This window comes from Lupinus angustifolius, chromosome LG15 (assembly GCF_001865875.1).
Source record: "Lupinus angustifolius cultivar Tanjil chromosome LG15, LupAngTanjil_v1.0, whole genome shotgun sequence".
Taxonomy (NCBI): domain Eukaryota; kingdom Viridiplantae; phylum Streptophyta; class Magnoliopsida; order Fabales; family Fabaceae; genus Lupinus; species Lupinus angustifolius.
In genome coordinates this window covers 19631482-19644949 of record NC_032023.1, presented here as the reverse complement: position 1 = coordinate 19644949, position 13468 = coordinate 19631482, and the positions used below count along the sequence as shown (strand labels likewise).

Below are 13468 nucleotides of genomic sequence, written 5' to 3'. Positions count from 1 at the left end.
AAATTCTATATTAACAATTTTAGTAATCATCTTTCAGGAGAAAATATAATGATAATGAAAACTATAGGGAAAGCTAGTGTATATTTTAAATAAAAATGATCAAACTCAACATCATATGAGTAAGTGTGATTTTTTAAATTAAATATACAAGTTAAAATTATTATTTACCAAAAAATGAGAATAATTTAATTCAAGCGTCAACTAATTCATGACTTCTTGCACACAGAATTAAATTCTATTCCTTATTCTGCAAGGACAATAATAATATTTACAATTAATTTACAGATCACTACAATAATAAAAAAATCCCCATCTTTCCTAAAATCAGGCAGGGACACATGGACGAAACATAAAACTAGATTCCGACCTTATATAATACAATTATTTTTAGAGTCAATTACATTAATATATCCTAAACTTTAGTACACTCATTTCTCTTTAAAATATTATATTAACCTCCCCAAGGAGTTTAATGTAATTACAATCATGACGAGAGTGTAGTTTACTCTTATTTTTTAATTTGTAATAACCTGGTTTTGACTTTCTTCAATTTGAGACCCTGTGATGTTAGGGTTACACGTGGCATCACCTTGCCACGACCAAACAATATCTTTCAACGCTGGTCTCATATCCTCCTCATAAAACTTAGCATACTCCAACGTGTCTCCGGCGGACTTCGAAAACTCCACCACCGCCACCTCCGGCGCCACCTCAAACACCTCCGCCGTCACGGAAAGTCTCCCTTTCCTCCCCTCCGGCGGCCCCTGCATCCTAATAGTGAAATCCTTTACACCTGTCACCTTGAAACTCAACCCCTCCGCCGCGGTTTCAATCTTGTCCACGATCGCCGTTGCTGAACACTTGGATGTGAACACCGAACCTTTTTTCTTCTTGCTCTCGAACAATCCAGAAAGATCGAAACCCGAAGACATCGAAGATATGAACTCAAACGCGTTAAAAAACTTTGGTGATGACATCTTATGACTCTTTCTAGAACCGTCTGCTTCTTTAACTTCTTCTTCTTCTTCTTCATCAACCTTAATGACTAGGAATTCAAATCCCTTGCGGAACCATGGCACGCGCATAATAGCGGGAATTGTGGTTCGTTTAGAAGGATCCGCAACTAGAATATTAGAGATCAATTTTCTTGAATCAGATGAAAACCAAGGAGGAAACTGAAACTGTGCTCTTAAAACCATGCTATACATGGACATAAGATTCTCATGTTGAAAAGGAAGAAACCCTGCAAGCAAAACATATAATATGATTCCACAAGACCATATATCAGCTTTAGATCCATCGTAACCTTTCTTTCGTAAAACCTCAGGTGCCACGTAAGCAGGGGTCCCACACTGCGTGTGTAAGAGTCCGTCAAAGCGTAACTGCTCCGGCAGGGCGGAGAGTCCGAAATCGGAGATTTTAAGGTTCTCGTTATGGTCGAGGAGAAGGTTTTCAGGCTTTAAGTCACGGTGGGAAACGCCTCTGCTGTGACAGAAATCAACGGCTGAGATTAATTGCTGAAAGTATTTACGGGCTTGATCTTCTTTCAGCTTTCCTTTTGCGACCTTTGCGAAAAGCTCTCCGCCACGAACATATTCCATCACGAAGTAGATTTTCTTTTTCGTCGCTAATACTTCTTTCAGTTCAACAACGTTTGGGTGTCTAACCAAACGCATAACTGAAATCTCTCTTGTGATCTGCTCCATCATGCCCTGTTTTTTCACTTGGTCTTTGTTGATAACTTTGACTGCTACGCTTTCACCCGTGGCTATTTGTTTGGCGTAGTATACTTTAGCGAAGGTCCCCTTCCCTAGAAGCCTACCCATTTCATATTTGCCAAACAAATTGTGACAGTGTATTTCTTCCATTCAGTAATTTCTCTTTTCAGAAGATTGGGATGCTATGGTCTATATAGTGAATGCCATTTTTTTGTCTGATTGGGTTTTAGTGAAGAAAGTGTGGGTTGAATGAGGGAGCGTGAGAAGAAGTGTAGAGACAGAGAACATTGTCATGATTTTGGTTCCTATAGTTATGGTTAGGACATGGGAAAGGTATTAAATAATGTCTGGTAGGGAGGACGTGGTTATAGGATAGTGAAAGTTAACGTTTAGTGCTGGGTAATTTATATCAGGTTGATATTTTATTCAATAATTTTTTTACACGTAATAAAAAAATTACTTATAACTAATTTTGTCTATGCTTCTTAATTATTTAAGGATTTAATACATATATATATATATATAGGTAATATAAAGATTTTTACATTATTAATAAGTAATTTATCATTAATTTTTTAATTATCATTGACTCTTAAACAAATATAATATAAATCAATGGTCAATGGTAAACTGATAGTATAATAAGTTTTACACTATATGCATATATTTTAACCTCATTCTTTAATAAATATGAACATTTTATTAGATGAGACATAATTTTGTAATAGTTGATAGATTCACATGGTGGTGGGGACAGGAATAAAGAAAAGTGGTGTTGGGTCCTAACCATTGTAGCATGTGGTATTGTCAAATCCTTGAGCTACAATGCCCACTGAATGAGGGAAAATATCTTAAAATCGCATCATGAATTTGGTTTTTACTTGTTGCCCACTGAATTAATACACACCAAACGAATATGCTTTTCGCCCACTTTTATTGAGAAATTATTATATGATCTTATATTAATGCTATAAATCATATCTTTACTATTTATTTAAAAAAATAACATCAATATATCAACAATTTGATTGGTATTACATTTTTTAATTGAACCGTTTATTTTACTTCCAAGGTTAACGCGGTTGAACCAGATTTAAGATAATCGAACAAAAAATTTTCTGGTTCAAAACGGTTCAATTCTTATTTAATTACAACTACAAACTAAATATATTTTTAAGTCTGGTAAGCACTCAGACCATTTGAACCGTCCAATCTGGTTCTCATAATACTGCCTTAATGAAGTTAAAAAAATTAAGCATTTTTTTATCATGCTTTGTAGTTTCCTTTATATAATCATATTTTAGAAAATAACATATAAAAATATATTTACTAATATTTGTGTATTCTAACAAACCTTTAATTTAAGGAATTTAAAAAAGATTTGATATGTATATACTAGTGGAGTAACTGTTTTTATATTATCAGCTAATTATCTATCATTTATAAGTTACTTACTATTGTCTCTCAAATAAAAGTATTATAAATTAATGATGAATGATATGTTGACAATGTAAAATTACACTATCAATGCATAGATTTTAAATAGAATGAAAAAAATTAATTTAGGCCCAAATGAATCACAACTACCAAAAAATAATATTTTATTTTGACTCAACCATACTTTTATATAAAAGTGGACAATATCAATTTAGTAGACCTTTCCCCCAACATTTATTCCACAAAAGGGATAATCTAGAAGCAAAATTCTCAATTACATTCTTTAAGTGAAAATGGAAAATAAATAAATAAAGATGTAATATTGGAAAGTTGTTATTGTTTCTTTTTTAATTTAAGAGTTACACCTATTTTTATTTACTTTTCTTAATAAATGTGAATTAGTTAAAAGTGTACAAACGGAGTAATTATTTTCATTGATGTGTGCATATAATTGAAGGGTTTTTGCTAAATGCAATTATCAAAGAAGCATGTGTGATGTAAGCTATGTCGGTATACTTGTTGCAATTTTTACTCGTGATGCACTCAATATTTGATTACATATGTTGTTTCAAAGTTTGTGTCACTCCATATACTATGTGTTTATAATTGGCTATAAAAATACTTAATAATTAAATTTTAATTTAAATATATTTTTTGATCAATTACAATCTCATGACACATAGAATGGTACAACTTGTGAGACATCAGATGAATACCCACTCAATACACCAAAAACAACACCCAAAGAACTTGAATTTTTTGGTGCAATCGCTAGAGAATTGGTATAGTTAAGATTCACTGAAATTGTTTCATTAGCACCAGAAGAATAATAAGACGAGACACATAAAAATGTTGATCTCAGTTTGATAAATACATCATTTTCCAAGATAAATTTTTCACTAAAGTTTTTTATACATTTACCTTAGAACATTTTTTACTAAAACGCTAGTACAAAATCTAATAAAAAGATAAAAAGTTTTGCAACCACAGAGATGCGAAAAAGTCATTTCATCATAGCAATAAGAATAATTTATTACCAACATTTTCTATTGTTAAATTTTCCAAAAATAGATAATCATCAAATATTTGTTAAATAAATTGGCAGCATTGTAACCAAAAAAATAAAAATAAATTGGCAGCGAACTAAATCTCTCAGATAAATTAGTCACCAACTAAATTCCCAAGATATAAAATGATTAGCACATTAGTTATTCATAAAGACAAAGGTTAATGAAGGAGGTGACATGGTGGTCATTTCTTTTTTTTTTGTTTTTTTTCCTACATGTATTTTTGCACTTGAGGCAATCCTGTCTGAACTGGGAACATCCACAGTATGTAGAGCTACTCTCCCAGCGAACATTTTTCCGTTAACAAGACTCGAATCCAAAACTTTGTTTAAGAGGAATCAAACATGTACCACTTGAACCAAGGTCCGTTTTTAAATGATTTAGTTGGTGATCAATTATTTGGATGAGTAACTTGATAGTAATGTGATACTTGAGAAATTATTTTTTTGGTACTAGTATTTTCTTATCTTTTTGTGTAAGAAACTAATATCTTTTAGGTTTTGTTGTTGAAGTTTGAAAAATCCAGAAGCTCAATTCCTTGCCTCTGGTTTTGTTACAGAAAACAGAAAAGGAAAGTAAATGAAGAATAGAATGAAATCGTGTACAGAGAAGAGAAGAATTGGAGTTTGTGAGAGAGAATTATTGAAGGAATGAATTAGAATTGAGAAAGAGTAAATCTTGCAATGATTGAATGATCAAAATCTAAATCATTCTATTTTTGGAATGCATTAACCACTTTTTGAATTACAACCTTCTATTTATAGAAGGATTACAACTAACTTCTAATTAGCAATGAATTACAATTCTAACAAACCTTTAATTTAAGGAATTTAAAAAAGATTTGATATGTATATACTAGTGGAGTAACTGTTTTTATATTATCAGCTAATTATCTATCATTTATAAGTTACTTACTATTGTCTCTCAAATAAAAGTATTATAAATTAATGATGAATGATATGTTGACAATGTAAAATTACACTATCAATGCATAGATTTTAAATAGAATGAAAAAAATTAATTTAGGCCCAAATGAATCACAACTACCAAAAAATAATATTTTATTTTGACTCAACCATACTTTTATATAAAAGTGGACAATATCAATTTAGTAGACCTTTCCCCCAACATTTATTCCACAAAAGGGATAATCTAGAAGCAAAATTCTCAATTACATTCTTTAAGTGAAAATGGAAAATAAATAAATAAAGATGTAATATTGGAAAGTTGTTATTGTTTCTTTTTTAATTTAAGAGTTACACCTATTTTTATTTACTTTTCTTAATAAATGTGAATTAGTTAAAAGTGTACAAACGGAGTAATTATTTTCATTGATGTGTGCATATAATTGAAGGGTTTTTGCTAAATGCAATTATCAAAGAAGCATGTGTGATGTAAGCTATGTCGGTATACTTGTTGCAATTTTTACTCGTGATGCACTCAATATTTGATTACATATGTTGTTTCAAAGTTTGTGTCACTCCATATACTATGTGTTTATAATTGGCTATAAAAATACTTAATAATTAAATTTTAATTTAAATATATTTTTTGATCAATTACAATCTCATGACACATAGAATGGTACAACTTGTGAGACATCAGATGAATACCCACTCAATACACCAAAAACAACACCCAAAGAACTTGAATTTTTTGGTGCAATCGCTAGAGAATTGGTATAGTTAAGATTCACTGAAATTGTTTCATTAGCACCAGAAGAATAATAAGACGAGACACATAAAAATGTTGATCTCAGTTTGATAAATACATCATTTTCCAAGATAAATTTTTCACTAAAGTTTTTTATACATTTACCTTAGAACATTTTTTACTAAAACGCTAGTACAAAATCTAATAAAAAGATAAAAAGTTTTGCAACCACAGAGATGCGAAAAAGTCATTTCATCATAGCAATAAGAATAATTTATTACCAACATTTTCTATTGTTAAATTTTCCAAAAATAGATAATCATCAAATATTTGTTAAATAAATTGGCAGCATTGTAACCAAAAAAATAAAAATAAATTGGCAGCGAACTAAATCTCTCAGATAAATTAGTCACCAACTAAATTCCCAAGATATAAAATGATTAGCACATTAGTTATTCATAAAGACAAAGGTTAATGAAGGAGGTGACATGGTGGTCATTTCTTTTTTTTTTGTTTTTTTTCCTACATGTATTTTTGCACTTGAGGCAATCCTGTCTGAACTGGGAACATCCACAGTATGTAGAGCTACTCTCCCAGCGAACATTTTTCCGTTAACAAGACTCGAATCCAAAACTTTGTTTAAGAGGAATCAAACATGTACCACTTGAACCAAGGTCCGTTTTTAAATGATTTAGTTGGTGATCAATTATTTGGATGAGTAACTTGATAGTAATGTGATACTTGAGAAATTATTTTTTTGGTACTAGTATTTTCTTATCTTTTTGTGTAAGAAACTAATATCTTTTAGGTTTTGTTGTTGAAGTTTGAAAAATCCAGAAGCTCAATTCCTTGCCTCTGGTTTTGTTACAGAAAACAGAAAAGGAAAGTAAATGAAGAATAGAATGAAATCGTGTACAGAGAAGAGAAGAATTGGAGTTTGTGAGAGAGAATTATTGAAGGAATGAATTAGAATTGAGAAAGAGTAAATCTTGCAATGATTGAATGATCAAAATCTAAATCATTCTATTTTTGGAATGCATTAACCACTTTTTGAATTACAACCTTCTATTTATAGAAGGATTACAACTAACTTCTAACTAGCAATGAATTACAGTTTAACATTTGTGACTACTACTATAAATAAGTGTCATTCCTATAAATTGAACTATTAACCTTTGATAATTCAATAAAGTCTTACACCATTATACCAACACTTTGTGGGTGATCGTAGATGTACTTGATGTTATACTCATTAATTTATTGGTAATATTATGTCTTGTCCATTTTATAGGAACTATTTTGATTTTTTCGTGTGATTTAAGATAGTTAATTACTATGATTACTTTCACTTGAATATGTCAACAATTGAATGTCTTTTTACAAAATCATTCATTGTTATTTACGACCCATTTATTTTCTTTTTTCAATACATTCTTACTAATATGAGTATTTTGGTAATAAAAAAATTGAATATAATTAAAAATAATAATTTTTTTACTAAATATACTAAAATCCATCTCAAAAAATATATATCGAGGACAGCTAAAATGATAGTTGAATATTATGATTGCTTAGTCTTAACCATCACCCATATGGGTTGGCACATGTAATGTTTTTATTTGTTTAGTAAAATATTAGAATTAGAAAGTTAAAAAGGATTTAACTCTTTAAAAAATAAATTAACAAATAAAAATTGATCAGTAGATTCCAACGACATTGTCCCAGATAAGTTAAAGATTATGTAATTATTGTTCACCAATACCAATTAACTTTATGATGTGAAATTTTATATATTTTATTTTTGAGAATTAGAATATATTTTATGTCAGTAACTTTATCTTTTTTACCTAGTTTTAGATTGACCATGAACAATTTTAATGTCCAAATAAAACATTTTATAAATGATTGGGCCAATGTGAATATGTATTGTGAGTATACGTTTTTTTGTATTAACATCCAATATGTATTGTGAGAAAAAAATATAAATATTGATAGTGTGAGAGTTTTTTATACTGCCACTCCATCATTTATGAATGGTGAATGATATACTGATTGTGCATAATTCTTTACATTAGTGTATCAATATTACACTCTTAAAATATATACTTTAATTATATCAAATGTCACTGTTAGACAATTTCAACCAAATAATTCATTTACATTAAGTTTTAATTTATACAATTATTAAAAAATATCAACCTTAATTATAATTCCATGAAAATAAAAAGAGAGATCTCCTTGTAGAGGAATATTAATTAATGTTGGTTTCATTATTAAGGATTATTCAACTCATATCTTAGAGTGATAAGTATGAAAATTCAAATACTTGATGTGTTATCTTGTGTTGCACTTCGATCTTGGAGCGTCAATGACATATGTGACTTGCAGTCTTGGCCACAATGGTGCAAACCATTGAGTTATTGGTGGTCCTAATGACCACTTTTTGTCATTCACACAACAACCATATAGTGACTAGTGACTTGTGCCCTTAAGAAACAAAGATTGATTTGTTCCAAATTGTATTATAAATTATATTTTACATCAATGACATTGAAGTAAAAATAGAAAAAATACAAATGTTTAATTTTTTAATTAACATAACATATTTTCATTTGTACGAAAAAATATTTGAGACACAGTTTGGGTCGTTATGAACATGTCTCACGTCAATTCATGGTGCATGTGCTAACAATGATTTGCTTACTACAGTGCTAAGTCACTCGTTAGATGCATTGGCCCAACATGATTGCAAGTCAATAATGCAAATAGGGTCTCATATCATGATAACTCAAGGTTAAAGACTTGGAGATTTAAAATCTCTACCATTCTTTTTCAGCATTTAACCAAAACTAGACCTCGAAATGGAAAGATCACTTGTATTTTTGGTCAATTAATTAAGTTGTTAGAAGTGTAAGTATGCAAATTTTAACACTTGTTATGTTCATCTCTCATTCTATTTTAATTTTCCTGTTGTTAGAAATTTTATAAATCTACATGTTAGACCATCAAAACAATAGAGAAAATTTTCATTAATGTATTATACAAAGTCACACGATCTCCCCTAATATCAATATTACACCTAACAAAACATATATCATAATATTGCTTTTGATCGAAATACATAATCGTTGATCCTAACGATTTCCCATTCATATGTTAAATATTACACATTTCTTTCTTTAACTTTTTCCTTGTTTAAACTTACGGAAATGTTGACCAAATTCCATTATAAAACCACCATATTTTGATTATCTTAAAACGATATTTTTATCTCAGATACAAACTTATCCTAGAATTGTTTGAGTTTGCGAACTGATTAAACTAAATGAGCGTTCTTTCGTGTCATCTAACGCATAATTGAGAGCAAATAACAATTATATCTTATTTGTCGACTTGAGGAGGAATCTCAATTTGGCACCGAATCGTTATTGTACACGTACACTGATGTTTTGGTAGTGTGAGATCAGAACACTTGAGTAGCCATCACTGTTGTAATAATGCAACCAAGACGCGTGGATATCTGTCCCCACCAATTCCCATGAAAACTTTTGGACTTTTGCTTTCTTTAAAATAAACAACAAATTGGGCATTTGTTGTCCCAAAATTTGTCCTATCAAATGTTATAAATTGTAATTGATTAAATAAAATTTATTTAAATTAAAAGTTTAATTATTAAACATTTTATCTTTAATCATGACACATAGAATTGAACAAATTATGAGACAAAAGATTTGATTAAACTTTAAAGACACCTATGTATGAATCATCTTTTTATATGAATAAATGATCCTCTTTCCCTAGTAACATTTCACCACCTGTTATCAGATATAATGATTTAAAGCAGAAAAAGTATGATCTCATATTCATAGATTAGATAGCATCATCTAAAATTTCATATCCAAAATACATTCATCATCCTATCTTGGGTAGAGGTGGGCCTACCATTAATTCCTAAGGTATGACCTAAATCTAAATCTAGTCTATTAGCATCTTACACGCCAAGTTAATTTTAAAGGGCCTATAATGACTTCCTTCAAAATTCAACCTCATCTCTAAAAAAGACATACTGTTTAATAAAGATTATAATGCTTATAATATGTCATTATATTATTCAATTTGAATTATTTCTTTTGAAGAGTCAGTGTTAATTAAATATATATGATAGATGATGCAGTAACAATATATAATACATACATACACACTGATAACACAAATAAATTTTCCCTCTCTAATAAAAATTATGAATAGATTTTAATGATAATTAAAAATAATTCGTTTTAGGCAGGCTTTACTTAAAAAGATTAGACTTGTAATTGTAACATAACGTGTAAGCTTGACATTAAGTCAAGTATAAACTTTTTTATAAGGTGAGAGTCTAACGTTTTGATATGGAAACTTACTCAAGTGACTACTTTTCCATAATCCCTTCTAATTTGCTAGAATTCATATTAATAAAAAACCAAAAAGCATAAAAAATTAAATTTATTGACAAATATCAATACTTATTATAATATAATAAAAATATAATATTATAAAAAATATATTAAACAAGTCAGTCTTTTAAGCTAAGAAGGTTTTTCAATTACTTATCACCTAACCTAATTAGTTAAACAACCTTTAAAAAATGAGACTACCTTGAGCCCTATGCCTTATTCCACCACATAAAACTTGCCCATGTCATTATTAAAGGGTAATGATTAAGGAAGTAAAAAATGTAAAGTGTTGAAAAATGAGATTAATATTTTTAGTTTTTTAACATTGATTTTATACGTTTAGTGTCTTTAATCATTATTGGTAAATGTTTAGCAAAATCCCATTTTGAATTCGTCTCTTATAAAAGCAAACACTGACGTGCCCTATAATTGATGCTTGTTGATGCGGAAGACATATGGAGAAAATATAATAGAGAAAATGACACTGAGAAATTAACGTGGTTCAGCAATTTGCCTACGTCCACGGTTGAAGAGCAACAATGATATTATCACTATGATAAAAGAGAATTACAAGTTCACTCAAGTGTTTCACTCACTTCCCAAAACCCAAGTACACCCAATATCACTCTCACTCACTTATATCTTAAACACTAAAATATTCCTCACAATATTAGAACAAGAGAAGAAGAGAGAATATGCACTAAGGCTAGAATATTGGTGTGTCTTACAATGGCTTGGAGCATTCCTATTTATAGCCAAAGCCTTGAGGATCCTATGGCCAAAAACAAAGATGCTTCACCACAACCTCTTCTTCTCATTGGCTACAAAAGAGGTTACACTATAGCCACTCATTTTACTTGGCCACAAGAAGGTTTCATCATAGCCACTTCTTTTGCCACATCATTCTCTTTTTCTTTTAAGCCAATATTTAATAAATCTCCACCTTGGCTAAAAGACTATCATAACTATTTTCATGTTGCTCTTCTTCATGCCCACTAGAGATTCTGGACATCAATCAAGTCCAGACAATGCCTGAACTTCGTTGTTGGAACTGGTTTCGTCATCATGTCAGCAGGATTATTTGCACTGGGTATTTTCTCCACTTTAACAATTCCTTTCTCAATGATATCTCTGATAAAGTGCATCCGAACATCAATATGTTTTGTTCTTTCATGATACATTGGATTTTTTGTGAGATGTATAGCACTTTGACTATCACAGTAGATGGTTGTTTCTTCTAGTTGTATACCCAACTCTTCAATTAGACCTTTCTCCCAAATGGCTTCCTTTACAGCTTCTGTTACTGCGATGTACTCCGCTTCAGTTGTAGATAAAGCAACAATTGATTGTAGTGTTGCTTTCCAACTAACAGTACAACCACACAGTGTAAAAACATATCCAGTGAGTGATCTTCGCTTATCCAAATCTCCGGCATAATCTGAGTCAACATATCCGATGACCTTACTTCCAACACCTTTGACTTTTCCATACAATAAGCCAATATCCATGGTACCCTTTAGGTAGCGCATAATCCACTTCACAGCCTTCCAGTGAACTTTACCAGGACTTGCCATATACCTACTTACCACACTTACTGCTTGTGCAATATCTGGTCTAGTGCATATCATGGCATACATAAGACTGCCAACTGCACTAGCATAAGGTACACTTGACATCTCCTCATTTTCGCTCTCAGTTTGTGGACACAAGGCCATTGAAAGTTTGAAATGAGACGCCAATGGAGTAGTGACTGGTTTAGCATTTTGCATGCCAAATCGTTCCAACACTTTCTCAATATACTTCTTTTGTGATAGAAAGAGCGTCCCTTCTTTTCTATCTCTCTGAATCTCCATTCCTAGAATTTTCCTTCCAGCTCCTAAGTCCTTCATTTCAAACTCTGAGCTCAATTGAGCTTTTAAGCTTTTTATTTCTGACATGTTCTTACATGCGATCAACATGTCATCAACATAAAGAAGGAGATAGATAAATGACTTATTTGCCAGCTTCTTGTAGTAGACACAACTATCATGCTCACTTCTACAATAGCCATTTTCGAGCATGAAGGTGTCAAACCGTCGATACCACTGTCTAGAAGATTGTTTTAAGCCATATAAGGATTTCTTCAGTAAGCAAACATGATCTTCCTTCCCTTGAACTTCAAATCCTTCAGGTTGTTTCATATAGATTTGTTCCTCCAACTCACCATGCAAGAATGCTGTTTTGACATCTAGTTGCTCAAGTTCCATATCAAATTGAGCTACAATGGCAAGTAGGATGCGAATAGAGCTATGTTTTACCACAGGGGAGAAAACTTCATTGAAATCAATTCCTTCTCTTTGTGTAAAACCTTTGGCCACTAATCGCGCTTTGAATCTTGCATCTTCAACTCCAGGAATTCCTTCCTTCTTCTTGAAGACCCATTTGCATCCAACAACCTTTTGAGACTTTGGTCGTTTCTCAAGAACCCAAGTATGATTCTTATGAAGAGACTCAATTTCCTCTCTCATGGCAGAAATCCATTTGGAAGCTTCTTTATTGTTGATAGCTTCTTCATATGATTGTGGCTCACAATTGCTGATATCATCAGCAACATTTAGAGCATAAGACACCAGATCAGCATAACCATATTTCTCAGGAGGTTTTATATGTCTCCTTTGCCTATCCCTAGCCAACTGATAATGTTGCAATTGGGATACATCACTACTAGTAGATGCATCATGAACTTCTTCTTCTTGATCAAATGTATTTTCCTTCGTTGGCTCCACCTCAAACTCCACCTCAAACTCCACCTTCTCCGAGATACTAGGGTCTTTGTTTTCACTTGAAGACTCTTTATGAGGCTTTAGCATTTCAGCTTCATTAAAAGTAACATCCCTACTGATAATACATTTTCTTTTCTCTGGCCACCACAACTTATATCCTTTTACACCATCAGGATATCCAAGAAAAATGCATTTCAATGCTCTTGCATCAAGTTTTCCTTCTTTGTTATGAGCATATGCAGGGCAACCAAATATCCTCAAATTATCATAATTTGCAGGAACACCCGACCACATCTCTTCTGGAGTTTTAAAGTCAATAGCCGTTGATGGACATCTGTTGATCAAGTAACAAGCTGTATTGACAGCTTCCGCCCAGAATTGTTTTGGCAATCCAGCAT

The 13468-nt window shown here is 31.2% G+C and overlaps 1 protein-coding gene across 1 annotated transcript; it reads right to left on the bottom strand.

Moving 5' to 3' along the window:
- Nucleotides 340-2048, bottom strand: LOC109328322 (CBL-interacting serine/threonine-protein kinase 5-like). Its single transcript, XM_019561733.1, has one exon. It carries the CDS (start codon nt 1866-1868, stop codon nt 516-518), a length of 1353 nt encoding a protein of 450 aa, XP_019417278.1. The 5' UTR covers nt 1869-2048; the 3' UTR covers nt 340-515.

Bases quoted from the DNA above. Each gene is read 5' to 3' on its own strand.
- LOC109328322 (XM_019561733.1), bottom strand. From the start codon at position 1,868: ATGGAAGAAATACACTGTCACAATTTGTTTGGCAAATATGAAATGGGT.